The 26,992-nt window shown below is 53.0% G+C and overlaps 1 protein-coding gene across 1 annotated transcript in view; it reads left to right on the top strand.

Moving 5' to 3' along the window:
- MAEA (macrophage erythroblast attacher, E3 ubiquitin ligase) overlaps window positions 1-26,992 on the top strand; it is a 55,066-nt gene that overhangs the window by 7,222 nt on the left and 20,852 nt on the right. The window contains exons 2-4 of the mRNA XM_017865429.1: window positions 17,716-17,898; window positions 21,126-21,329; window positions 26,324-26,446. Of these exons, the coding sequence (XP_017720918.1) occupies window positions 17,716-17,898; window positions 21,126-21,329; window positions 26,324-26,446 (510 nt within the window). The remainder of the gene's footprint in view (window positions 1-17,715; window positions 17,899-21,125; window positions 21,330-26,323; window positions 26,447-26,992) is intronic.

Below are 26,992 nucleotides of genomic sequence, written 5' to 3'. Positions count from 1 at the left end.
CCCCCCTCACCCGCTCCTGTGCCCGCCTCACCTGCGCCTTTGCCCCATCACTTGTGTCTGCACCGCCCTCACCTGCGCTGCCCTCACCTGCACCTTTGCTCCCCCGACCTGCATCTGCACCGCCCTCACCTGCACTGCCTTCACCTGCATCCCCTCACCAGCGCCTGTGCTACCCTCACCTGCACCTGCGCTCCCCTCACTCGTGTCTGTGCCCCCCTCACCAGCACCTGTGCCCCTCACCTGCGCCCCCTCACCCACGTCTACACTGCCCTCACCTGTGCTGCTCTCACCTGTGCCCCCCTCACCCACTCCTCCCTCACCTGCATCTGCACCACCCTCATCTGTGCCCCCTCACCCGCGTCTGTGCCACCCTCACCCGTGCCTTTGCCCTCCCACTTGCGCCGTTCCTTACCTGTACCCCCGTCACCCATGCCTGTGCCGTTCCTCACCCATGCCTGTGCCCCCCTCACCTGCGCTGTGTGCCCCCCTCCATCTGCGCTGTGCCCTTGCCTCGCGGCTGCTCCTGCACTTGACTCTCCCTCTCCTGTTGGTCGGTTTTCCCATTGGCTGTGCGGCTCCCTGGTGTGCAGATGGCTCTTGAGTCTTCTTCTCGTGAACCAAACCCCTTCCTTGCCCCATGTCCTCCTCCAGTTATGACTCCCTTTCTCTGCACCTTCCTTATGTCTCTCTTCCTGTTTTACCTCAATCAGGTTTTTGCCCCCCACATTCCACCCAAATGTTCCTCTTGAGGACAGGATGGCGCTCCTGAAAGTGGTCAGTCCACAGCGAGGCGCACTGCCTTGAACACTCCCTTCACTGTCTCCTGTGACACCATCCTCTGGGCGCTCCCCACCCCTCGCTGCATGTCCTCACATGCCTGCGCTGTCTTCTCTAGTCTTGGGGACTTTTTGTTCTTTTCTGTCACCAGCCAGCCCTCCAGAGGTCGTGTGGCTTCACAGACGGTCTCCATGCTCCTGTCCTCACACTGCTGCCCTCCCCAGGCCTCTCCCTGAGGCCATCTCGGGTAGTCACCTCCCGGAGCTCTCTTCGCATGTCTGGGAGGCAGTTCAAAGATACGATTCCAGGCGCAAAACAAAATGCTGTATCTTGGCCTTGGAGCCCCAGACAAGCCCCAGACCTGCCTTACTAAGCCAGCCTTCCGAAGTCAGTTGACAGTGATGTCCCCTGGCACTTGTTCAGTGACAGCCCAGAACTTGGAGGTTTTCTCCATTTCTGTTTCTCACGTTTATCCTTGAGTCCACGATGGCTGCTGGGGCTGCGGCCTTCGCAATCGGGAGGAGGGTAAGGGGGAACAGTGCCGCCCTGCGTGGCCAGCTCCCTGCATGGGCCCTTGGCAGAGATCTTATCGAATGTTTACCTTCAGCTCATTACCCAGAGCATGGGGCTGGCCATTTCTAGCTTAGAAGGAGCCTGAAAAAATACATACATGTGTATGTGTGCATGTGTGCGTGCGTGTGTGCATGTGTGTGCACGCGTGTATGTGTATATGTACATGTGTGTATATGTGTGTATGTGTGCATGTGTGTATATGTGTGTATGTGTGCATGTGTGCGTGCCTGTGTGCATGTGTGTGCGTGTGTGCGTGTGTGTATGTGTGTATGTGTATGTGTGCATGTGTGTATATGTGTGTATGTGTGCGTGTGTGCGTGTGTGTGTATGTGTGTGTGGTGTGTATGGAGAGAGAGTGCGCGCCTGAGTGTGGGCTCATTGCTGCCCTAAATAAAATTGGGATGTGGTTCCTTTTGCCCTTTGTCCTTTGCCTGCCTCCTGGTTTCCTCTGCAGCGCTCGTCAGAGTCTGACGTGGCCGCCTGAGTCTCTGTGCTTCGGTTGGGCGTCTCCTTTAGAGCGCCTGCTCTGTGAGGGCAGGGCCGGTCTTTGTTGTCGTTCACTTCACACGCATGAGTGCCTGGCACAGGAGTCACAGTCAGTGGCTGTTGGCCCAACCAATTTCTACCCCGTCTGTCTGGGAAATTTCTAAACTTTGCTTCTCACTTTTCGTCCACTTGCCGCATTCCAGAGTACGTCTTGGTCTCACAGCCTGTACCCTCATCTGGGTGTGGTCAGCCTCTTGCATTTCCTTTCTGCCTCCCCTCTACCCCTTGCAATGTAGCCCCAGCCCCTGCCCTTCTCTCCTTCCCATTGTTCTAGAACATTCCAGCATGGAAACCCCGCTGTGAAAGGCCCCTGCACTGGCCACAGAAGCGGCACCTAACTGCTGACGAACCTGGTTGCTGGCCTGGAGTGGGTGCGGAGTACTGCCTGGCAGCATGGCCATGCTTCTAGAGGCATTTTAGCACCCTGTACACCAGGTGCTGTTCCATATGCCACCTGTTCTCCATGAGCGCCCCCGCACCTGCCCCCATCCTTGTGCTGTGCTTGTGGCTTGGCCCTGTCTGTTCTCTGCCCACTTGCGCTCACTGTCTCCTTCCCATTACTGGGGATACGTCATCTGTGCTCCACCCAAGGCCAGCCTTTGTTCATGCACCAGACCCCCTGCCCCGTCCCTGTGACCTGAAGAGGAACACACCGTCTTCTGGTTAACCATGAAGAGGTACATGCACCGTCTTCTGGTTAACCATGAAGAGGTACATGCACCGTCTTCTGGTTAACTGTCGGCGGGACCCACGGGTCCCCTCTCTCTCAGCCGGCCCTGCCTTGGGGTCTCTGGAATTGCTTCTCATCTGGTTTTGCCCCCATCACAGTGCTATAGCTGGGTCACCAGGTAACCTCAAGACACTGCTGAGACCCATGCTGGATTCTTGCTGCCCATCTCGACCTCTCATGGGGCTAGAAGACAGTTCACCCCCTCGGGCTCCCAGAGCACCATCCTCGCGTCTCCCCGGGCTCAGTCCTTGGCCCTGGGTGTTGCTGTGAGTGCCGCTGCCTTGGTGTTCTCACAGGGTCTAGTGGACTCTTAGGACCCTCTGCGTATACTGATGACTCCCAGGCAGGTATCTTTGCAACCCCAGAGCCCTGTGTCCGGTAGCCCGTAAAACATACCCACTTGGCAAGGCACCTTGGCATTAAAATTATTATTATTTTTAGAGATGGGGTCTCACTCTGGCACCCAGACTGGAGTGCAGTGACATCATCACAGCTCACTGCAGCCTTGACCTCCTAGGCTCAGACGATCTTCCTGCCTCAGCCTCCCAGGTAACTGGCACCACAGACGCCTACCTCCATGCCTGGCTGATTTTTTTATTTGTAGAGATAGGTTCTCACTCCGTTATCGAGGCTGGTCTCCATCTCCAGGTGTCAAGCAGTCCTCCCTCCTGGGCCTCCCAAAGTGTTGGAATAACAGGTGTGAGCCACCACGCCCAGCTCCTTGGCATATTTAGATCTGAGCTTTTCATCTTAACACCTGTTGCCCAAACCAGTTCTACCAGTCTCCCTTCCCTTGGTCAGGCCAGAACCTTCGGGTTGGCCTTGACGCCTCTGTTGTCGCAGCTCATGCCCAGCCCGTCTGCCCCTCCACCCTGGCGTCAGGACATGCCCAGGCCCAGCTGCTGCTGCTCGTCCCTTCTCTGCCCCTGCAGCTCAAGTCGCATCTCTCTCCGGAATACTGAATAGCCTTCTGGCTGGTCCTGCTCTGCCCATGCCCACCCCAGCTGCCCCAGCGCCAGATCCTGTCATCCTTTTGTTCTAGGAGTTTCCTGTCTTGGGGATGAAGGCCAGGGTTGTTACAGTGGCTCCCAGGCCCTTTGCCCTGTAGGGCGCTGGGCCAGTGGCCTTTCTGCCGCCGCTCAGCCAGGCCAGCATGCTGAGCCCAGGGTTTTAGTGCCACCCTCCTCTGTCTGGAGCGCTCCTCCCACAGATGTCTGTGGTCCCATGTCCTCACCTTCAATCTTTGCTGATGTCTGTGGGCCCATGTTCTCACCTCCTTCAGTCTTTGCCCATGTGGGGCCCATGTCCTCACCTCCTTCAGTCTTTGCCAATGTCCGTGGGCCCATGTCCTCACCTCCTTCAATCTTTGTTGAGCTGTCACCTTGTGAAGCTTCTCTGACCCCACTGTTGAAACCGCAGCCCCAGCATCTCCCACTTCCGCCCTTTTCCCTCCTGAGTCATGACTGCTGTCTCACATACGGTATTTGCTCATTTCTGACCACTGGGATTATAAGCTCTTTTGGAGGATAGAAAAGAAATCAATTTTCCAATTAACAAATGAGCAAAATAATATTAAATATTATTTTGGCAATTCTGTCTAAAGCAGCAAGAATGGAAATAGAAGTAAACGTAATCATTGAGAAAGTCAGCACAATAACGGGGCACAGCGTAAGCGCACGAAACCCAGTCACTGTTCTCTATACCACCGCCAGCCAGTTAGAACACATCCCGTTCACCATAACCCAAAGCAGCAGAAACAGACGATCCAACAGGGTCCTTAGCAGGCAGCCTGACTGCCATGGCGCTATTTCAGTAAAGGCCCGAAGGAAGATTGGCACTAGCAGAGGATGCCGTGTTTCTGCATGAAGCCGCCATGATGCCGTGTTGCTCTTTTTGTGTTTGATAAAACATTTCTTGTTTATAATGAAAGGGACACCAAGAAGGGGCTGGGCCCTGCCAGACACAGCAGCCAGGTATGTAACTGCCGAAGTCGCGACCTTGTGGCAGAACAGCTGGCTCCCTTTGAGATATTTTATGGAAAGGTGAGGAAGGACGCTCTGCTAATGTCGTGTATATGAACTGACATTCCTGCCCGCTTGTGGTCTGTGCGTCGTTTGGTCAGGGAGTGACCCGGGGATGAGGGCACTGGACTGCGTGGGGCACAGCCCCGGCTCTTCCACGCTGCTGACTTGCGAGTCTGGTGCTGTGTTGTGTGTGTATGTGCCGCTGTCACAGGTCACATACCCTTTCCAAGATGGATCAGTGGCTTAAAAAGGTTCCTGCAAGGAAGTGGCTGGCTAAGGCTGAGCCTAACTGGGAGTGCGGAGCTCAGGGCCAACAGTGCTCTTCCCACCGTGAACTTTGTAGGGTGCAACATCAATCTGGTCACATCCCCTCAGAAGTTGATTGGAAGGGTCTTTTTTTTCAAGAAGCCTCTTGGGGGATTCGAAGCATTTTTGTCCTTTGTGAGCCTCCCTCAGGGTATGTGCTGTGCCTGGGGAGATTAGCTCAGGATGGCAGGAAGCCACCGTGATTACATGCCCTGCACCAGAACATGAGACTGGGCCCTCCAGGACGGAGGGGGATGCAAACTGCCACTCAGGGCTTAATCCAGCACTTCTGGCCCTGTGATGAGCTTTGTGATCACTATTTAGAAACCTCTTATGGTTAATTGCAAAAGACAAAGAGCCTCATGCCATTGGGGAAATTCTTCCTTCCTGTGTTGGTGAAAACATGATGATGACACACTAAAATGCGTTTCTTTTTGTCAGCAAATTCTGTCAGAGAAGCACGGCAAAGGCTGGAGAAGGTTTGAGGAAGCACATCCTGAACCTGGTGGCACAGTGTGGGGGCAGCGGGCAAGCAGGTGCAGACGTTTCACGCATGTCTCCACTCACGCTACTTGCCACATTCTGTTTCAGTGACGAAATCAGGGAGGATTACTTCTGGGAGTCACCGAAGGGGAAGATGTACTGGAGAAAATGTAATTTAACATTCGCTAAGTTGAGAAATCCTGTGATTGTAAAAAGCTGTAATGCAACAAATTACTTAGGAAAAATTGGGGAGATGTGATAAATAAAAGTTTAATTATTTGGTATAACCAGATAAGATAGAACCAGAATTTAAAAGCAAATACCAAGCCAGGCACAGTGGCTTATGGCTGTAATCCCAGCACTTTGGGAGGCTGAGGCAGGAGGATCACTTGAGCCAGGAGCTCCAGGCCGCAGTGAGCTATGATTGTGTCACTGGGCTCCAGCCCGAACGGTGGAGTGAGACCCTGTGTGAATGAAGGAATAAGTAAGTGAATAAGTAAATAAAAACAAGTAAGCATTGCACAAGGGACACAGACAAAATGTGTAGAAGGAAAAATGTATTAGGTTGAACCATATATAGTTGTTATTTTTGTAAGTTAAAAATGATGACTTAATAGACCTGTAACAGGTGGTTACTACAAAAAACCTCACAAAGAAAAGCCCAGGACCAGATGGTGTCACTGATGATTCTGTTAAACATTAAAGAAGAATTTACACCAACTCTTCCTAAAAACAGTTAAGGAGGGAGTACGTCCCAACTCCTTCTGTGAGGCCAGTATAACCTTGATATAACCTTGAACCAGACAAATACATCACAAAGCCACAGACCATTGTTCCAGTTGAAAGAAAATAGATGCCTTAATCTTCAACAAAATCTTAGCAAACTGAATCTGGTAACATATAGAAAGGATTATGCGTCAGGACTAAGTAGGATTTCCCCCAGAAATGCAAGGTTGGTTCAATGCATGAAAATCAATGTCATGTATCATATTAATAGAATGAAGGACAACAACCACCTAATCATCCCAATAGATGCAACAAAAGCACTTTACAAAATCCAACACCTTTTCATCATACAAACACTCATGCTGAAAAAACCGGGAATAGAAAGGAACTTCTTCAATCTGATAAAGGGCATCGTGGAAAACCCACAGCTAACATCTTGCTTCATGCCATACAGTAACACTTTCCTCCAAAGAACAGCAACAAGATGAAAGATGTCAGTTCCCATTTACATTTGGCATCATCCTGGGGGCTCTAACTAGGACAGTTAGGCAAGGAAAATAAATAAAAGACATTCATACTGGAAAAGAAAATGTAAAGTTGTAATTGCAGATGACATGATCTTCTATATGGAATTCCTAAGGAATACGCTTGGGAACTGGTAGTACTAATAAACTAGTTCGTCAAGGTTGCACAATACAAGATAAGTAAAAATAAGTTATATTTCTTTACCTTGGAAATGATCGAAAAGGAAATTAAAATGTTATTTACAACAGCACCAAAATAATAAGATACTTAGAAATAGGACTTACTGTTATTAAGACAGCAGTACTCCCCCAGTTGACCTACAGATTCAGTAGATTTTTGTGTCAAAATCTCAGCTGGCCTTTTGTGGACATTGACAGCTGTTTTGAAAATTCGTGTGGAAATGCGAGGAGCCATCTTTGAGAAAGCAGTTGTGAGGCCTGCGTTTCCTGACTTCAGTGCTTTCCACGGAGCCGTGGTGATGAAGACTGCACGGTGCTGGCAGAGGGGTCGATGTAGATCAGTGGGGTGGAATCACAAAAGGGTTGATGCACGTCAGCGGGGTGGAATCAGAGTCCAGATGTGAACCCATGCATTCGTGGGAATTGATTTTTAGCGAGGCTGCCAAGATAGGAAAGAATAGTGTTTTCAACAAGTGATGCTGAGATAACTAGATCTCCACAAGCATAAAACGAAGTTGGGCTTCAACCGCACACACCGTATAAAAAAATTAAAATGGGTCAGACTTACACGTAAGACCTAAAATTATAAAGCTCTTAAAGATGTAACTTTTCCTGACATGGAATTAGGCAGTGGGTTATTAGCTACAATGCCTAAAACACACACACACACATGCACACACACAAAATAGGTAAACTGGACGACTAAAATGGGAAGGTTGTATTTCAAAGGACACTGTTGAGGAAGTTTTGCAGACTACCGCTGTGTGCTGAGTGTCTGAGTCCCTCCAGCTCCATGTGCTTAGACCCTAACCTGCCATGGGGTGGTATTTGGAGGTACGGCCTTTGGGAGGTAATTGGGTTTGAAGGTGGTCACGAGGATAGAGACCCAGTGCTGAGATTAGTGTCCTCATAGGAAGACAGAACAGGGCGCTCTCAGCATGCACATACCTGGGAAGGACCACGTGAGGACATCACCAGGAAGAGGGTCCTCACCAGGAACCGCACCGTGCTGGCACCTTGAGGTCAGACATGCAGCCCTCACAACTGTGAGAAATCAGTGTTTGCTGTTTCAGTCGCCCAGTCTGTGATACTTGTTACAGCAGCCCGAGCTGACTAAGACAGTTGCTCAGAACAGGGAGAAAATCTTTGCCAGTCATATATCTGTTAAGGGTTTAGTATTCAGAATAGGTTAGGAACTCTTCTAGTTCATTAATACAAAGGCAAAAGAAACCTTTTTTTTTTTTTGAGGCAGAGTCTCGCTGTGTCACCGAGGCTGGAGTGCAGTGGCGCTATCTCGGCTCACTGCAAGCTCCACCTCCCAGGTTCACCCCATTCTCCTGCCTCAGCCTCCCAAGTAGCTGGTACTACAGGTGCCCGCCACCATGCCTGGCTAATTTTTTTGTATTTTTAGTAGAGACGGGGTTTCACCATGTTAGCCAGGATGGTCTTGATCTCCTGACCTCGTGATCCCCCACCCCGGCCTCCCAAAGTTCTGGGATCACAGGCATGAGCCACTGCGCCCGGCCAAAAAAACATTTTTTAAATGAGCACACAATTTTAGCAAACTTCTGCAAAGATACACAAATGACCTCTAAGCACATCATTAATCCTTGGGGAAATACAAACTAAAACCACAGTGAGGTGTTGCTTCATACCCCACCAGAAGGGCTGTAGGAAAATCAATGGCGAGTTGTTGGGTGTGAATGTGGGGAATTGAAATCCTCAAATGTAGCCACCTCGGAAAACAACCTGGCCGTTCTTCAGGTGACACATGGAGTTACCGTAGGACCTGGCAGTTCCTCTCCTCAGCTTATCCCCAAGAGCAGTAGAAACTCTTAAGAATGTCATCCTTGGGCCGGGTGTGGTGGCTCATGCCTGTAATTCCAGCACTTTGGGAGGCCGGGGCGGGTGGATCATGAGGTCAGGAGATTGAGACCATCCTGGTCAACATGGTGAAACACCATCTCTACTAAAAATACAAAAAAAAATAAAAATATTGGCCGGGCGTGGTGGCGTGTACCTGTAGTCCCAGCTACTCAGGAGGCTGAGGCAGGAGGATCTCTTAAACCTGGGAGGCGGAGGTTGTAGTGAGCTGAGATCATGCTACTGCCTGGGCGACAGTGAGACTCCGTCTCAAAAAAAAAAAAACAAAAAGAATGCTATCTCCTTCTCGATAGCAGCCAAAGGTCCATCACTTGTGAATTCCTAAACAAATAGGTATATGAATACCCTGGAAGACCGCCATGAAGAGGAATGGTGTCGCTGCATGCCACATCACAGGTGAACCTGGTAAACATGCTAAGTGAGAAAAGCCAGATACGAAAGTCCACATCCCGTGAGATTCCATTTATATGGAATCGGTTGGTGGTTGATTGCCTGGGTCTGAGGGGACTACAGTGGGTTCCTTTTTTGGAGTGATGAATCTTCTGGAAGTAAAGAGTGATTTGTACAACCTTGTGCTTATTCTAAAAACTACTAAATTGTACACATTAAAAGGGTGAATTGTATGGCCTGTGAATTCTGTCAGTAAAATTGGTAAAATTAAAATGACATTGGGATTTTTTGTATGATTCAGCTTAATAGACAACTGAAGAGCATGCTTGCACCATGCTGGCAGGGCAGGGGGCTCCGACGGCGGGGCGGGGGTGTCCAGCAGGGCAGGGGGGGTCCATGGTGTGTAGCTCTGCACATAGGAGTGGGGAGTTTTTAGTCTTGGTCCATAGAAGTAGAATACCTGGGTCAAAGGGTGAGGCCCAGGTTCTGTAGCTCCTGTCAAACCCCACACACCCTCCTCCCCCTGTTGGTAGTGTGGCTCCAGTTTACTGAACCTCCCCGGCGTGTCTTCTGGGAGTCCCATGTGGCTGTCGAGTACTTGAGATGTTGGTCCAAATCGTCGTGTGCTCTCAATGTAAAACACACCCTGGCTTTCCAAGATTTAGTACCAAGAGGGTAAAGAATGTAAAATATCTAATGATTATTTATTATTGTTTTATTTTGTATATTTTTTGTAGAGACGGGGGTGCCTATGTTGCCCAGGCTGGTCTCCAACTCCTGGCCTCAAGCAGTCCTCCCACCTTGGCCTCCCAAAGCACAGGGATTCCAGATATGAGTCACCGTGCTTCGCCCTCAAATTGTTTTATTCATTTATTTATTTGAGACAGAGTCTGGCACTGTCGCCCAGGCTGGAGTGTAGTGGCGTGGTCTCCACTTACTGCAAGCTCCGCCTCCCGGGTTCACGCCATTTTCCTGCCTCAGCCTCCCGAGTAGCTGGGACTACAGCCCCCTGCCACCACGCCCAGCTAATTTTTTTTGTGTTCTTAGTAGAGACGGGGTTCATCATGTTGGCCAGGATGGTCTCGTTCTCCTGACCTCGTGATCCGCCTGCGTCGGCCTCCCAAAGTGCTGGGATTACAGGCGTGAGCCACCACACCTGGCCCCTGATATCATGTGTTTCTTTATACTATGGCTACTAGAAAATATGAAACTATACAAATGTGGCTCACGTACTCTATTGAATGGTACTGCTTTGTGGCTTTATCCTTTTTTTAATCTGCTTCGGCTTCTGAGAGATGTTTTAAAAACAAAAAACTTGTACTGATATTTCTGTCTTTCCGTAGCCGTCCAGATTGATGATGGTTACTAATACTGTGGACTTCTCTTCACCGTCTGATTTTGCTTTCTGTTTCCTATACTTTTGTCTTTGGTTTTTCATTTCTTAGGTGGATCGATAAGGTTTTCTTTGTTCCAGTTAATTTCCTCTTGTGGTTTGTCCAGTTCACAGCCATGCTCCAATTGTGGCAAATCAAAAAGGTCTAGATGTCCTCTGGGGGCACGTTGTCCCTGTGGAGAGCCGCTGCAGTAGGTGAGCCCGGTCCTGGTTAGGGTGCCTTGTGAGTGAGCCCACGTGTGCTGCTGTGCCCAGCTGCTTCCAGGTGGCACGGCCCTCCCTCTGATTGCTGGAGGACTTTTCTGTGTGGGCACACCACGGTTTGTTTACCCGTCCTGGTCAATGGACATTTGGAACTGTGGTGAACAAGCATTCCTGCACCTGTATGTGGATATTCTATGTCCATTTTTCTTGGGAGTGGAATGGCTGAGTCATCTGGTAGGTGTCTTTACCTTTTAAAGAACTAAGTGCTTTTTCCAGAAGGATCATTAGAACGGCGGCCAGCAAGAGTCCAGGTATCCTGGCTCCACAGCATGTGGCGGCGGTCTCTTGACTTGGAACTGTCCTTCTGGGTGCCAGGGTTCTCCAGAGAAACAGCCAGTGGCACCTGTGCGTGTGTGGGGGTGGGGTGTGTCGCGGCGTGGGTGGCGTGCGCCACGCCATGTGGGCTGTGTGTGTGCGCACATGTGTGGGTGCATGCGTGTGGGTGTGCGTGTGTGTGGGTGTGTGTGTGTGCACATGTGTGCACGTAAGGCGATGTATCACAAAGAATTGGCTGGTGCAGTTATCGAGGCTAAGTCCCAAGCTGGAGACCCAGGAGAGCTGAAGTGTAGTTCCAGTCTGAGTCTCATGGCCTGAGGACCAAGAGGGCTGACAGTAACAGTTTTAACCCAGAAGCTGTCAGGTGGGCGGGAGATTCAGGAAGAGCCAGGGTTTAGTCCAAGTGCAAAGGCCAGAAAAGACCATGCCCCGCCCACAGGAGGAGTTCCTTCTTACCCAGCCTTGCCCTTCCCTTCAGGTCCTCAGCAGATGGGGCAGGCCCTTCCCCAACGGGATGGCTGTGGGCTTTCCTCAGTCTACCCATTCACATATTAATCCCATCCCAGAATGCTCCCACAGACACACCCAGAATAATACTTAGCCAAATGTTGGGGAACCTGGCAGCGTCAAATGGACCCGTAAAATTCATCATCATCCCTTCCGCTGTGGTCTAATTTGCATTTCCCTGACGACTCATGATGTCGCATGTCTTCCTAGAGATTACTTGCCCTTCATAGAACTTTTTTGTGATGTTCCTGTTCAAACCTTTTCCCCATTAAAAAAATGGGATTGCTAACTGGGCGAGGTGGCGGGCGCCTGTAGTCCTAGCTACTCGGGAGGCTGAGGCAGGACAATCGCTTGAACCCGGGAGGCGACGGTTGCAGTGAGCCGAGATTGCGTCATTGCTCTCCAGCCTGGGTGATGGAGTGAGACTCTGTCTCAAAAAAAAAAAAAAAAAAAAAGGGTCGGGGGAGCTTGCTTGTCCTAATACTGAGGCTGCAGGAGTTGGCTGTATTTCAGATGGAAGCCCTTTGTCAGGTGTGCTATGAAGGCCTTCTCCCAGTCTATGGCTCATGTTCTTATTTTCTATATTGTTTTCTGAAGAGGAGAAGTTTTAGTTTTGATAAGGTTCAGAGGATGGATTTTTCTTTTACACTTGGTGCATTTTGTATCCTTCTAAGAAACCATTGCTTGTCTCAAGGATGGGAAGATTTTCTCCCGTGTTTCCCTCTAAGGAGTTTCACAGTTTGAGCTTTTATGTTTAGGTCCATGATCTATATGGACACACTTGTCGTGGGGATGTGAGGTTTGGGTTGCGGGCCATCCCTTCCTTGTCCTGGCTGTTGCAGAGACTGTCCTTCCCCTCAGTAGCCTTGGCCCCTTGGCTGGATGTAAATGGACCCTGCCTGTGGGTCCTCTTCTGGATTCCCCACCTGCATTGACCCCTGTATCCGTTCCTAGACCAGTGCTGTACTGGCTTGATCACTCTAGCTTTAGAAGAAGTCTTGCGGCCGGGCGCGGTGGCTCAAGCCTGTAATCCCAGCACTTTGGGAGGCCGAGACAGGCGGATCACGAGGTCAGGAGATCGAGACCATCCTGGCTAACACGGTGAAACCCCGTCTCTACTAAAAATACAAAAACTAGCCGGGCGAAGTGGCGGGCGCCTGTAGTCCCAGCTACTCGGGAGGCTGAGGCAGGAGAATGGCGTAAACTCGGGAGGCGGAGCTTGCAGTGAGCTGAGATCTGGCCACTGCACTCCAGTCCGGGCGACAGAGCGAGACTCCGCCTCAAAAAAAAAAAAAAAAAAAAGAAGTCTTGCAATCAGGTGCCATTTATCAAAATTCATTAGAATTTTTTTAACATTTTAAAATTTAAGATATTATTAATGTTACATATATATAAAATTTGCCATCAACCATTTATACAGCAACCACTTTATCCATTTATAGTGTAGACACTGTACCATAAGCACACAGTACAGTCATACCATCTGTATCACTAGGACCCTCTCATCTTGCAAACTGGAAACTCCATAGCCATTGAACAAAACTGCCTCCTCCCCACCCCAGCCCCTGGCATCCACCATTCTGCTTTCTGTGTCTAAGAGTCGGACTGTGTGAGATACCTCACACAAGCAGAGTCATGCAGATTTGTCTTTTCATGATTGACTTTTTTCACTTAGCAGAATGTCCTCAAGATTCATCCATGTTACAGCGTGTGAGAGGACTGCCTTCTTTTAAAAGGCTGAATACTATTCCACTGTGTGTTGTGTTAGTTTTCCCCAGGGAGACAGAATTCATACTGTATATTGGTAGATGAGGGGATTTGTTGGGGAATTGGCTCATGTGATTACAGAGGCTGAGTCCCCCAGCAGACTTGCACCCCGGAGACCCTGGGAAGCTGGTGCATGGCTCAGTCCAGAGCCAAAGGCCTGAGAACCCTGGGGGATGCTGTTGCAAGTCCCAATGTCCAAAGGCCAGAGACCCTGGAGTGCTGATGCCAAAGGGCAGAGTCCCAGCTCCAGGAGGGAGAGGAAATTGCTTATCCTCTTCCTTTCTTGTTCTGTCTGGGCCCCAGCAGGCTGGGTGGTGCCACTCACCTAGAGGGCATCTTCCCACTCATCCACCAGTCTCCTCTGGAAAACCCCCACCGGCACACCCAGAAGTAATGCTTCACGGGTTCTCTAGGTATCCCTAATCCAATCAAGTTGATGCCTGAAATGAACCGTTACGTGTGCAGATACAGTCATGTGTCACTTACATGGAAAAGCTCTGAGAAATGCATCATTAGGCGACTTCACTGTGCGAACATCGCAGAACGAACTAACTCACAGGAGCCCAGATGGTGTGGCTGCTGCCTGCTCACACCGTGGTACAGCCTGTGGCTCCTGGGCTGCAAACCTCTACAGCATGTCACTGTGCTGAATACTGCAGGTGGCTGTTCCACGGTGGTGGTTTGCATCATACGTATCGAAACATAGAAAAGGTGCAGTGAGAATGCAGTGTCCTAATCTTAATGCGACCACCATCACCTGTACAGTCTGTTGTTGACCAAAATGTCGTTACATGGCGTGTGACTGCCACGTTTTCTTCCTTCATTCCCCTGGCGATGGACATTTGGGTTGCTTCTGCCTCGTGGCTGCCATGAGCACAGCTGTGCAGATACCTCCTAGGACCCTGCCTTCAGTTCTTGTGGCCTGCTGGGGACTCAGGAGCCTAGTGCCTAACGTTCTGAGGAATTGCCTCTGCTCTCCAGACTGTGCCGGGCACATTCCCTGGCCCTGCACGCGGGTCCCGCTGCTCCGCTTCCTGCCGTGGCGTAGCTTTCCGTGTTTAGCAATCGCCATCCTAGCAGACACGAGGTGATGCCTCACGTTTGCACTTGCGTCTGCCACGTGGTTGGTCGTGTGGAGCATCTTGTCATGTACCGCTTGGCCATTGGTTTATCTTCTCTGTAGAAGTGTCTTAAGTCCTTCACCCGTTTTAAAATTGAAGATTTCCTTTGGTTGTGGAGGTGTGGGAGTTTTTAAAGTGCATTCTGGATAGTAGCTTCATATGCAGATCCTGGATTGCAGCTATTTTTTCCCATTTTTTACTCTATTGGTTTTCCTGCTCTGCAGTTTTTAAGTTTGATGTAGTCCCATTTGTCTCTTTCTGTTGCCTGTGCTATTAGGAATCTATTTTTAATGCTTTACCCCTTTTCACAGTTCTTCTTGTGATACAGTCTGTTAGGTTGCCTGTCCTCATTTGGGCGAGCTGTATTTTCTGCTGGCCCCTCTCTGCAGTGCTGTTTCTTGTGTCTTACATTGTCTTTCTCCATGGATTTGTTGTGTTTGGTCACTAAGCAATATTTCTGAGTAGTTTTTCTCCCAGAAAGGTTTGTGTGTGTTCAGCTTTCAGCCCTTGCATATCTGAAAGTAACTTCAGTTTGTCCTCATTCTTGAGTGATAATTTGGCTCGAGTTAGAGTCTTCAGCATTTCTGAAATTCCACTCACTCGGTCACCAAATGCCCTTTAAGGAGCCTGTAAAGGGGGTGTTGCTAACCAGCCAGCCCAGGCCAGCGTAGGGGAGCTTTTAGGGCCGGGAGTCACGTGCTGGGTCCCCCGGAAGAGGAGGCACTGCTTTCCGGGGCTGGCTTGGCGTCTCTGGGGGGCGTGGTCAGCAGCTGCCCAGCTGGAGTGAGAGGGTCTGCAGCGCTCATCCCCTGAACGCAGATTGGATAGCCCCAGGCCGGCGCTGGAGGAGGAGCAGGAGGAGGAGCGGAGGCAGGGAGGTGGGAGGAGCGTGCGCAGAGGCGTGGGAGGCCTGAGGAGTAAGCGGCTGGATGTGGACCCTGAGACCCGCTGGCAGGGAGGTGGGGTCTTTCCAGTTGGGAAGACACCGTGGCCCCGGTGAGCCCCTCCTGGGCTTCCTTCATGCTCGTGTCCTGCGTAAGCGTGGCGAGTTCTGGGCAGGGCCTCTTTGCCTTGCACTGACTGGGAGTTGCTGCCCGGAGCTCTGCCCTGTGCCTGAGCAGCGTAAACACGGCGGTGAGGGGGATGGCCCACCAGGGATTGGACAGTCCGGAAAGGCCCGTTCCCGCGTGGAACTTGAATGCAGCTGAGGGACGTCCAGAGAGGCCTTTCCTTTCCTGGTGGCATTCTGGAATGTGCTGGTGTGTGGATGCTGTGTGGGTTCCTCCGTGCGAGCGAGGGTGGTTGTGCCTCTTTGTCTATCCGTCTAATGGCAAAGACTTTCTGTCCTGCTCGTGTGAGACCCCGGCATGGCAGAGCGAAGACTGAGTGTGCTTTGCGTCCTTTAGAAATTCCGCCTCGTGGCAGGACACGCTCAGATACGGTCTCCAGTGGGAGAGTCGCGTGGCGCAGGCCGGTGTCCAGCTGTGGTGTCAGGGCCTCGGGGACCTTTGGGGCCTTCCCCAGTGGGTCTGGTTGAACTTGCTTGCACTGGTCAGGTATTTATGGAGAGCTGAAGTGTGGTCTGCTGTGACTTCCCATCACTGGATGTAGAGCAGAGAAAAATAATTTCTCCCATCTTTCCTAAGGGGTGCTGAATCCTTGGGAGAAATCTTGAAGGTGGGCAGTGTGGGTGATGGGACCCCAGGCCGCGTGGCACCAGCAAGCTTGGTTCCGGATGGCACACACGGTGCCTGGCTTCGAGTCCGTCTCCTGTTGTCACTGCTTTGTGAGTTGGTTAAACGTGTTGTACCTTGACAGCTTCCGTGCCTTCCTTCTCAACATCCTAAGACTCATTTGCTCACCAGTAAGTGTGAGTCCTGCTCGGTAGCAGACGGTGATGCTGGCTGCCATTTGCATGCCCTCCTGTGTGGCTGTCTGGTGTGAACGAGAATGTGTGTACACTGTCACCTGTGGTGGGTCCACGTCGGCCCTGGGGGATGTCTGATTGGAGGGCAGCTGGGGCCAGGCTGAGTGGGGAGTGGCAGCGGGGGGGGAATGGCTCAGAGCTGGCCTTGCCACCTGCCTCCTGCCCCTGCTTTTGGGGGAAAGTCTGGGGAAGAACCCTGCTGTGTGACTCCTTCCTTGGCTGAGGCCAGTCCAGTCTCTGTTGCCCTGGCTGTCCCAGTCCTGGGAAGCCCAAGTGCTGAGCTGTGTCCAGGTCTCCCTCACTGCAGCCCTGCCTTCCTCACGTGACCTCACGGCTAAGCACAGTGGCTGACACGAGGTCGAGGCCCGCCCAGGGCCAGGGGAGCAGGCAGTGCCCGAGAGTCTGTCCCCCATGGTTGGGCACGGCTGGAGATGCGGCAGAGGTGGAGCGCTTGTTCCAGCACAGCTGCAATGGCAGAGTTGGGCCCAGTGCTCCCGGGCAGCAGCATGGCCGTGTTGCTGACGCGCTGTGCGGTAAGCTGCTGGCTGCCAGCGCAGCTAGGACTACGGGCAGTGTTTCCTGCGAGAGCCCGGCCAGGGCAGCTGGGGAGCGCTGGGGCGTGATTCTGTCATTCATGCTGCTTTCAAACCGTAGAGCACAGGGAACGGGCAGAGAACTCAGCAGCGCTTCTCTCCAGAGGGACAGAAAACTAACGATGACGTTAAGATTCTCCTTGATACACTTATTTTCCATAGGGAATGGATGATTTTTATGAGTGGGAAGGCAAATGCTCTTGTGCAGGAGGGTGTGAGTTGTGCGCTGTGGCTTCACCTGCGTGTTTGAGGCTTGCTGTGCCCAACCCCAACCCCTGTGGAGCCCACACCCCGTGCACTCTTGTCCCTGCCCGGCCCGGCCTCATGTGGTGGTGCCTGCAGCCGCACCAGCCTAGCTGATCACCGGCCAATCCTGTGTTTTACCGTCTGATGGCCTCACGCCCTGGTCACTCCTCTCCTGTTTGGAAATTTCTTGGACTGTTCATTATTCTGGATGAACTTTGGGATTATTTTGCCTACATACACTTACAATGTTTTTGGCAAAAATTGGGGTTGCTTCTCATCCAGGGATGTGGAGTGGCTCTCCGCTCACCAGGGCTTTTGTGGGTCTTGGTTGAGGTTTAGAGTAGATCCTTTGAGACCACGAACCTCCTGAGACTTCTGCCTCTGCAAGTGCCATGAGGAGACGTGGTGTGTCCTGGGTGCGGGGCTGGTGGGGCTCACACCAGGGGAGCGGTTCCTCACCATCCTCCTTCCTCTCTAGGTGCCCTACGAGACGCTGAACAAACGCTTTCGCGCCGCTCAGAAGAACATTGACCGAGAGACCAGCCACGTCACCATGGTGGTGGCCGAGCTGGAGAAGACACTGAGCGGCTGCCCCGCCGTGGACTCCGTGGTCAGCCTGCTGGACGGCGTGGTGGAGAAGCTCAGCGTCCTCAAGAGGAAGGTTGGTCCCGCCCGGCGGTCCCTCTTTGGCCGGGGGCACGGACACCCCTTTTGTCTTGAAAATGAGGCCTAAGACAGGCAAGCTGCTATGGTGGGAACGTGGGAGGTGTGGTTGGGGGCCCTCTTCCCTGCTGCTTGCCTTCTGGGGCCACTGTCGGCTGAGCAGGCCAGCTTCCTGTTCCTGTAGGGACTGTATTGTCTTGTTCCAGGAGTGTCCAGAGCCCAGGCCACAGGGAGGCCAGGATGTACAGCAGGTTGATTGATTTTTTTTTTTTTTTTTTTTTGAGATAGAGTCTTGCTCTATCACTCAGGCTGGAGTTCAGTGGTGCGATCTTGGCTCACTGCAGCCTCCATGTCCTGGGTTCACGCAATTCTCCTGCCTCAGCCTCACGGGTAGCTGGGAATACAGGTGCGTGCCACCGTGCCTGGCTAATTTTTGTATTTTTAGTAGAGATGGGGTTTCACCATGTTAGCCAGGCTGGTCTCGAACTCCTGGTCTCAGGTGATTCACCTGCCTTGGCCTCCCAAAGCTGGGATTACAGGCGTGAGCCACTGCACCTGGCCTGATTGATTATTTTTAGATGGAATTTCACCTCCAAGGAGAGTGTGGAGTTCCTTGTCACTGGGATTGGTGGACAGCGGCATTGGGACTAATCTGGCCCACTGAAGACACCCAGAAAGTGGGATAAGATATCTTGAAACATCGCACTAGAATATGAAACAGAAAGGAATCACCAGGCCAGAACCGGCGGGCAGGGAGTCAGAGGTGAGCAGCGAGAGACTGCTGTTGCCCCCAGAGTGTTGGCCAGGCCAGATGGAGGTAAGGACCGATGACTCAGGCCATGGAAAGTGGGGCCCAGTGGAGAGAAGCTGGGACCCCACAGTATTACAGCTCAGGGTGGGGTGTACCAGCAGTGGACTGGCATTGACAGTGTTGCAGCTTAGGTTCAGAGGACTGGGGTGATCGGAGACCCTTAGTCTTCACTCCAGTGAGGTGGTCCCGGCTGGAGTCTGGTGGTGCCTTCCAGCTCCAGGTAGGGTCAATTCAGATTCTTCCATGGGGAGAATACCTTCAATATGGGCATACGATGATTCTTAGATTCTGAGTTTTCAAGTACAACATGCAGCACAGAGACAGCCTGGGCGCCAGTGATACCCTGTCTCAAGACACCACGGTGGATTGGAGACCCAGCAGACAGTAGACAGAGGGCTGCACGGACTGCAGGTGTGGGGGCTGCCAGGTGCCACACCTTACTGTGCTTAAAGAACAGAAAGAGGCTGGGCGTGGTGGCTCACGCCTGGAAAGCACTGTGGAAAGCTGAGGCAGCAGAATCACTTGAGTCCAGGAGTTTGAGACCAGCCTGGGCAACATAGGGAGACCCCATCTCCACAAAACATAAAAAAAATAGCCAAGGGTACTGGTGACCTCCTGTAGCCCCAGCAGTTACTCAGGAGCCTGAGGCAGAAGGATTGCTTGAGCTCAGGAGGTCAAGGCTACAGTGAGCCATGATCGTGCCACTGCACTCTCTAGCTGGGCGATAGTGAGACCCTATCTCAAAAGAGTTTGAAAATCTCTGCAGGGAACAGAAAGTATGAAAAGTGATTTAAGACTGGACGCCGTGGCTCACTTTGGAAGGGCGAGACAGGTAGATTGCTTGAGCCCAGGAGTTTGAGACCAGCCCGGGCAATATGGCAAAACTCCATCTGTACAAAAAATATTAGCCAGGTGTGGTGGCACACACCTGTAGTCTCAGCTACTTGGGAGGCTGAGGCAGGAGAATTGCTTGAGCCCAGGAGGTCGAGGCTGCAGCGAGCAGAGATTGTGTCACTGTACTCCAGCCTGGGCAGCAGAGCGAGACACTGTCTTAAAAAAAAAAAAAAAGTGATTGGCCAGGCACAGTGGCTGGTACCTGTAATCCCAGCACTTTGGGAGGCCGAGGCAGGTGGATCACCTGAGGTCAGGAGTTCAAGACCAGCCTGGCTAACATGACGAAACCCCGTCTCTATTAAAATACAGAAAAATTAGCTAGGCATGGTGTGCACCTGTGGTCCCAGCTGCTCGGGAGGCTGAGGCGGGAGAATCACTTGAACCCAGGAGCTGGAGGTTGCAGTGAGCTGAGATCGCACCACTGCACTTCAGCCTGCACAGAGACTCTGTCTCTTAAAAAAAAAAAGGGAGAGATTTAGAGTTTAAAAAGAATTAAAACTTCAATAAATGGGAAATAACAAAAGTGAAAAACTCAATGTTTGCCTATAACAGTTCAACAGCTAACAGCTAGACAAAGCTAAAGACGGAATTAGTGAACTGGAGGGTGGTTCTGAAGTAATGATCTAGAATGGAACACAGAGATTGAAAAATCAAAGTGGCTGCGAGAATAAAGCACAGAATAGAGCAGAAAGCTGCGGTGTGTTTCACCAGAGCCCACGAGTGGGCGGGGACAGAGGTGGTGCTGGGAGAGTGAGCAAGGCTTCAGAACTGATGAGTACCACCAGGTCAGAATCCTACACAGGGTAAGTGAAAATAAACCGACATGGTGGAATCGAAGAAAACAGACAGAGAAATATTTGAAAATCAACTAAGGGCAAAAGATCACTTCCAAAGGGGCAACAGACAGCAGGACAGCTGATTTCTGCACAGCAGTTGGAAGCCAAGATTCGTAGAATGTGCTGAAAGAAGCCAGCCCGAGTCCTGGATCTGTCCAGTAGTCTGTTGCTGTGCGTGCTGTTAAACTGTAATGAAGAATTCAGTTCCTCAGTTGCACCACTGCCCTTCAGTGTGTGGCAGCCACATGGGCTGGTGGCAGCTATGTTGGGCAGCCCAGGCCTGGAACGTTTCTATCTAGCTTGATTCATTTTTAACAAAATTGACTTTAAGAAAAAAAGCATTGCGAAAGATTTGTTAAAGTCACCTTTTAACGATAAACAGTTTAACCAGAAAGGCATAGCAAATTTAAAGTTGCGTGCATCTGGCAACATGGCTTCAGGGTACGTTAATATAAAGCCAGAACTAACAGAGAGAAGCTGCAGATCCAGGTGGTGGATTTTTCACTGCCTTGGTCTGCAGCTCTTGGGCCGGGCACACCTGCCTGGCGGACTCGGTAGAGCGTGGTTTTTCCTTGTCCCATGATCCCCGCTTTTCTCCTTGTGGGTTGGGGCAGCCTGGCCTCCCATGGCGCAGGGCTGCAGGGCGTCCCTGTCCTGACCGGGTCTCTGTTGTGTGTGGCTCAGGCGGTGGAGTCCATCCAGGCCGAGGACGAGAGCGCCAAGCTGTGCAAGCGCCGGATCGAGCACCTCAAAGAGCACAGCAGTGACCAGCCCGCGGCGGCCAGCGTGTGGAAGAGGAAGCGCATGGACCGCATGATGGTGGAGCACCTGCTGCGCTGTGGCTACTACAACACAGCCGTCAAGCTGGCGCGCCAGAGCGGCATCGAGGTGGGTGCCCATGTGCGTGTGTTCCCCTCCCCCTGTGTGTGTCCCCTTCCCCCCATGTGCATGTCCCCACCCCCGTGTGCGTGTGTTCCCCTCCCTCCAGTGTGTGTGTCACCCTCCTCCCATGTGCGTGTGTTCTCCTCCCCCCATGTGCGTGTCCCCGTCCCCGCCATGTGCGTGTTTCTCCCCGTGTGTCTGCGCGGTGGTGAGGGCCTCATCCCTAGATGAGAGGCCCTGACCCTTTGTGGAAACGCAGCGGGGGCTTCGTCTTCTGAAGGCAGAAAGTCAGTGTCTAAGCGGCTCTCCAGGTTCTTCTCATTTCCCTGTGGCGTCTCCACACATCCTGCTTAGGATTTTCCCGCCTGATACCTGCACCCTGGGTTTCGCACTGGCACATGCTCCCTTGCTGCCTTGTGAGGGCTTTGCCTTTATCTTAGGCAGGGTGCGTTTTCCGTGTTTTCTGTGTCACCCTGGTTGGCTGTAGAAACGTGGCACCCTTGCCCTCCACGGGTACAGCTGAGCAGACACCAGACGGTGCTGCCCTCTGCCCTCGGCTGCCTTGATAGACTCTTCTGCACCTTTGGGCCAGGTTAACTGGGGCAGCCCCTCCGCCATCGGGCATTTGTCCACCGCCGTGGGGGCCCATGGCAGTTGGAGCCTCCTAGACCAGCACTTGGGCCCATCGCCCTTGCCCCTGTCCAGATCCCGCTGTGGGTGCACGGGCTCACCTGACTCAGGTTAAGGTGGCATCCGTGTTCCATTTGACTAAGATGACAACGCTTGAGAACCTCTCAGGCAGCATTTGTGCGAGAGGAGCGTGCCCCATGGCTTGCCCCGAGCCCAGCCTCCCCATGCCCGGCCATGCACCTGGCCCCACAGGCCTCCCTCCCATGCCACTTCCTGCCACGGCTCCTCAGCCCACCTCTTCCCTGCTTCTGCCTAACCAGGGGTCTTCTCTTTCCACGGCTTAAATCCCACCCACATGTGTGTGGCTCCCACCTGGGGCATGATGGACCTCAGCCCTGGCCACATTCAACCCCAGCACAAGGCTCCCTTCCCAGCCTTGGAGGCGGCCTCACATTTTGCAGTCCAAGGCCTCAGGTGCCCGTGGGGCCACACTCACGTCCCCATGCGGCCATCTGCAGGCCCTGCTGGCTCACAGCCTCCCCCACACTCCCATCCCACTCCTGCCCAGCTCCCCTGCCCTGTGGTACTCCAGACTCACCCCCAGGCCCACCCAGCCCCACACTCCAGACTCATCCGCAGGCCTCACACTCCAGACTCACCTGCAGGTCCACCCCAGCCCCCACACTCCAGACTCACCTGCAGGTCCACCCTGGCCCCCACACTCTGGACTCGGCTGCAGACCTGCCCGGCCCCACACTCTGGACTTGCCTGCAGGCCCACCCGGCCCCACACTCCAGACTCATCCGCAGGCCTCACACTCCAGACTCACCTGCAGGTCCACCCCAGCCCCACACTCTGGACTCACCCGCAAGCCCCACATTCCGGACTCACCCAGAGACCCACCTGGCTCCCCCACTCACTGGCTCCTGTCCTCGGCATTTGTCCCGAGCCTGGTTCAGCTTCTCTCAAATGCTGCCCTCCCACCCGTGCCTTCTCCCCACTGCTGCACGGTCTCCCTGCTCGTGTGTGTGCAGTGTCCATCCTGTCCTCCAGGAGGGGAGTGGCGAGCAGCTGACCAGTGGGCAGGGTGAGCGAGTGAGTCCTCGTGTCCTGGAGGCACTCACCTGCCCAGACCCGCTCAACGCTGTCACTCTCGGCACCCCTGGGGTGTGGCGTCTCGGTTCACAAACGTGAATGTGACATGTCATAGCTGTGCCGTGAGTGGATCTGCCAGATGGCAAAGTACACTGGTTCTCTGCGGTGGCCAGGGCTGGTGCCCACAGCTGCCCTGCGGTCTTGTCAAGTGTCTGAGGTCTCCAGATCATGACTCACAGCTGCTCCGGTGTGCACCGAGCATTCTTGTCGCTGGACGAGGTCGTCTGTGTTGCCTCTGCTGCGCTGCCTACTGGGCTCCTGTGGCCCCCATCTGGTGCCATGTTTCCTCCACCTGGGTGTCAGGGAAGGGCATTCTCACCTGCACCTGCCAAGGCTTACGTGACTGACAGTGGGGCAGGCACATGTCAGCTCCGGTGCCCCTGTCCCACATGCCTGTCCCACCCACCTGCCTCCCTGGCCCTGTGTGCCTGGCTTCCCCCAATGCACAGGCCCTCACTCCATGCTGCCCACATGTCCTGGCTGTTTGGGGCGGCCCCTCAGTGTGTTCACAGATAAACTGGCTCTCCTCTCCTAAATGTCCAGCACACTGTCCTTGCAACCTACGGGGTGTGGCCACGCACATCTGGAGGTGCCTGCTGAAGCATAAGCTGTGGGTGCCCCTGGCCCCAGGGAACTTGTGCTGTGTTGGGGGAGAGAGGCGTGAGGTGAAAGAAGGAGGTCCTGTGGTGGGCACAGGCCGCATGTTCCACAGAGGTGCGTAGAGCAGGGTGGATATGGGAGGGCTGATGATTCTAAGGCCAGCTGGAGTAGGTCTCAGCAGGATGAGACAGGCTAGACTCGAGGTGTTGGGGCACCCTGAGCGTGTCCCAAAGAGGGCCTGGAGCTGCTGTATGGAAGAAGGCGGGCGTGTGCAGAGTCCACGAGGACCGGGTTGCGGGGGAGGAGTTATTCCTGCTGAGATGCTCCCGAGGGTATTGAGCTGAGGAATCCTTTTTGACCACAGGCCACCACAGCACTAGGAGGCCCCGGGGAAGGTGCTGCTGTGGCCGAGGGGGAACTGCCAGGCTGTGGAAATGTAAACCCCTGCTGCACTGGTCAGACCTGGACTTCCTGTAGGGGGCGCCATGGAATTCCCACACGGGACCCCTAGTTTCATACCTGTGCACCAAAATTCCTGTGCACCAAAATTCCTGTGCACCAAAATTGGAGACATAACAAACTTAGGAAAATACCCTCATGCTCTGGATTGGAGGAAGGTCCCAGACGAGACAGGACAGGAAGGCTGCCGCCGAGGGAAGGCCGCCCAGGAACAGGACAGGAAACTGCCGCCCAGGGAAGGCCGCCCAGGAACAGGACAGGAAGGCTGCCGCCGAGGGAAGGCCGCCCAAGAGAGCACCAGGCTGCCTTGAGCCCAGGAGTTTGAGACCAGCCTGGGCAACAAAGTGAGAACCCTTCTCTACAAAATTTTTTTTAAATCAGCTGGGAGTGGTGGCGGGCACCTGGGGTCCCAGCTACTCTGGAGGCTGCAGTGCGAGGATCACTTGAGCCCAGGAGGTGGAGGCTGCAGTGAGCCAAGATCTCACCACTACACTCCAGCCTGGGCAACAGGACGACACCCTGTTTCAAAACAAACAAGCAAAAGTCAGCGTGAGCATTTTGTGTGAGACAGAAAACCAGTTCACTTAGACGGTTTCCAGTTTCAGTTGACGTACAAGTCTGCTGCCAGCTGGCCTCACATCTTTCCTGTGACTCACAACCAGAGACCCGGACACTGGAGAAACCCTCAGTGAGAGAGATCCAGCTGGGTTCAGTTCAGACCCTGAGGCTGTGCGGATGGGACATGAGGCAGGAGACAGACCAGGAGCCACCTCCTGAAATTTAGAGCAAAACTACAAAACAAGGCCGTTGGGAGACCAGGGTGGGAGGATCACTTGAGCCCAGGAGTTCAAGACCAGCCTGGGCAATGTGGCAAGACCCTATTTCTATAAAAATAAAAAATTAACTGGGCGTGATAGTGTGTGCCTGTAGTCGCAGCTACTCAGGAGGCTGAGGTGGCATGATCACCTGAGCCCAGGAACTTGAGACAACAGTGAGCCATGATCTCACTATGGCATTCCATCCAGTCTGGACAAGAGAGCAAGACCCTGTCACCAAAAAAAAAAAAAAATTTTTTTTAAGTTGCAAAACAAAGCAAGACTTTGTGGGAGACCCAACATTCGCCTGCCATGAAGGGGCTTCAGCAAAGAGAAATCATCAAAGCAAACATGCAAGAAAACACGATGAAGGGGTTTCAGAAAAGAGAAATCATCAAAGAAAAGATGCAAGAAAACAACGCTATGAGGGGTTTCAGAAACGGGAAATCATCAAAGAAAACCGCGTGTCTGTGAGGCCGGTGTCCAGACATGGGGCTGTGGGACCCTCTGTGAGGCCGGTGTCCAGACATGGGGCTGTGGGACCCGGGGGTAATCTGTGGCCTCACCCTAGGCCGTTGGGTCTTGGGCCGTGTGCAGGTGGAGGTGCTGCCCTTGGTCCCACTGGGGAAAGTCGGGAGTCATTGCTGCTGAGGACCACGTGAGCGCTCACCCCCAGCCTTGCAGTGCCTGGTGGAGTCCCGGGCTGGCTGCTGTCCTGCCTCAGCCGGTGACCATGGGTTCCACTGCTGGGCACTGAGCACCCACCCCCTGTGCCCGGCCACTCGCAGAGCCTCGATGCTAAGCCTGGGTTACTTTGGGTTTCTCTTTTTTTATGTGTAAATCATGGGTTGTAACTACCGTGATACTAGTCATAATGTGTTTATATATTATTTAGCATGTTATTTTTCACTTACTGTTGATTTTGAAATGAGGGGGCTGCCCAGGGAGGGGCTGTAGATGTGCTGGGGGGCTGTGGGGAGTGGAGATGAGGCCGCCGGGCACGTGTCCTGGCCCCACCTGGTACGTGTCCTGGCCCTGCCTGCGTATGTGTCTCTGCAGCTCCTCTCCATGGGACAGGCGAGGCCAGCCTGGCTCCCTTGCCTGGCCGTGGCTGCTGTCCACGTGAGCGTCTGACCTTTTGGTCCTTGGGGGCTATTCTGTTTCTCGGATCTCAGAGTAGCCCCGAGTAGTCCATGAGTGCTGACTCACGGTGTGGACTGGAGATGCATCTCGAGTGGGAGCTGGTGCTGGGCCCTGCCTCGTGGAGGCCGGGGTGCGGGAGGGTGGCATGGGGGCCTTGAGCCAGCACATTCTGACCAGGAGCTGCTTCCTTCTTCTAAGGACCTAGTGAATATTGAGATGTTCCTGACGGCCAAAGAGGTGGAGGAGTCCCTGGAGAGGCGTGAGACGGCCACCTGCCTGGCCTGGTGCCATGACAACAAGTCCCGGCTGCGGAAGATGAAGGTGCACAGACTCCCAGGTTGGGGTGGGGTGGGTCGGGGCCGAGGCCGCGCCACCCGCCCTGCAGCCAGCACCCCCTCGCCTGGTGGTTCACAGTAGTTTGGTTTTGGTTTGTAAGGTGGGGGTTGGGTTTGGGAGTTTTTTTGCTGGTTGTGTTATACTTTTAGGCTAAAATCCGGAAAAGTGCACCTCATTTGGCATTGCAGTTTGCATACACCTGGCATGAGGCTCAGAGGGATCGGTTATGGGAGGCTGACCACGTGCACATAGCATGTTTGGGGCTGCTGGACTTGGAACCTGGAGACACATCAGTCCTGCTCCATGGGGGCTGCTCCGTGGGCTCCCTGCAGTCAGTTATAGACACAGAAAAGCTGGTTGGAAAGCCATTCTCCATCTGCGAGGCTGCAGCACTCTGGGCTGTGATACTGTTAATGAATACCCACTTTTCTTTTTTTCTTTTTTTTTGAGACGGAATCTTGCTTTGTCACCAGGCTGGAGTGCAGTGGCGCGATCTTGGCTCACTGCAACGTTTGCCTCCGTCTTTAAGCG

Source organism: Rhinopithecus bieti, unplaced genomic scaffold (assembly GCF_001698545.2).
Source record: "Rhinopithecus bieti isolate Rb0 unplaced genomic scaffold, ASM169854v2 scaffold_79532, whole genome shotgun sequence".
Taxonomy (NCBI): Eukaryota; Metazoa; Chordata; class Mammalia; order Primates; family Cercopithecidae; genus Rhinopithecus; species Rhinopithecus bieti.
The sequence above is the reverse complement of the archived record's forward strand: the minus strand, read 5'-3'. Positions and strand labels throughout refer to the sequence as shown.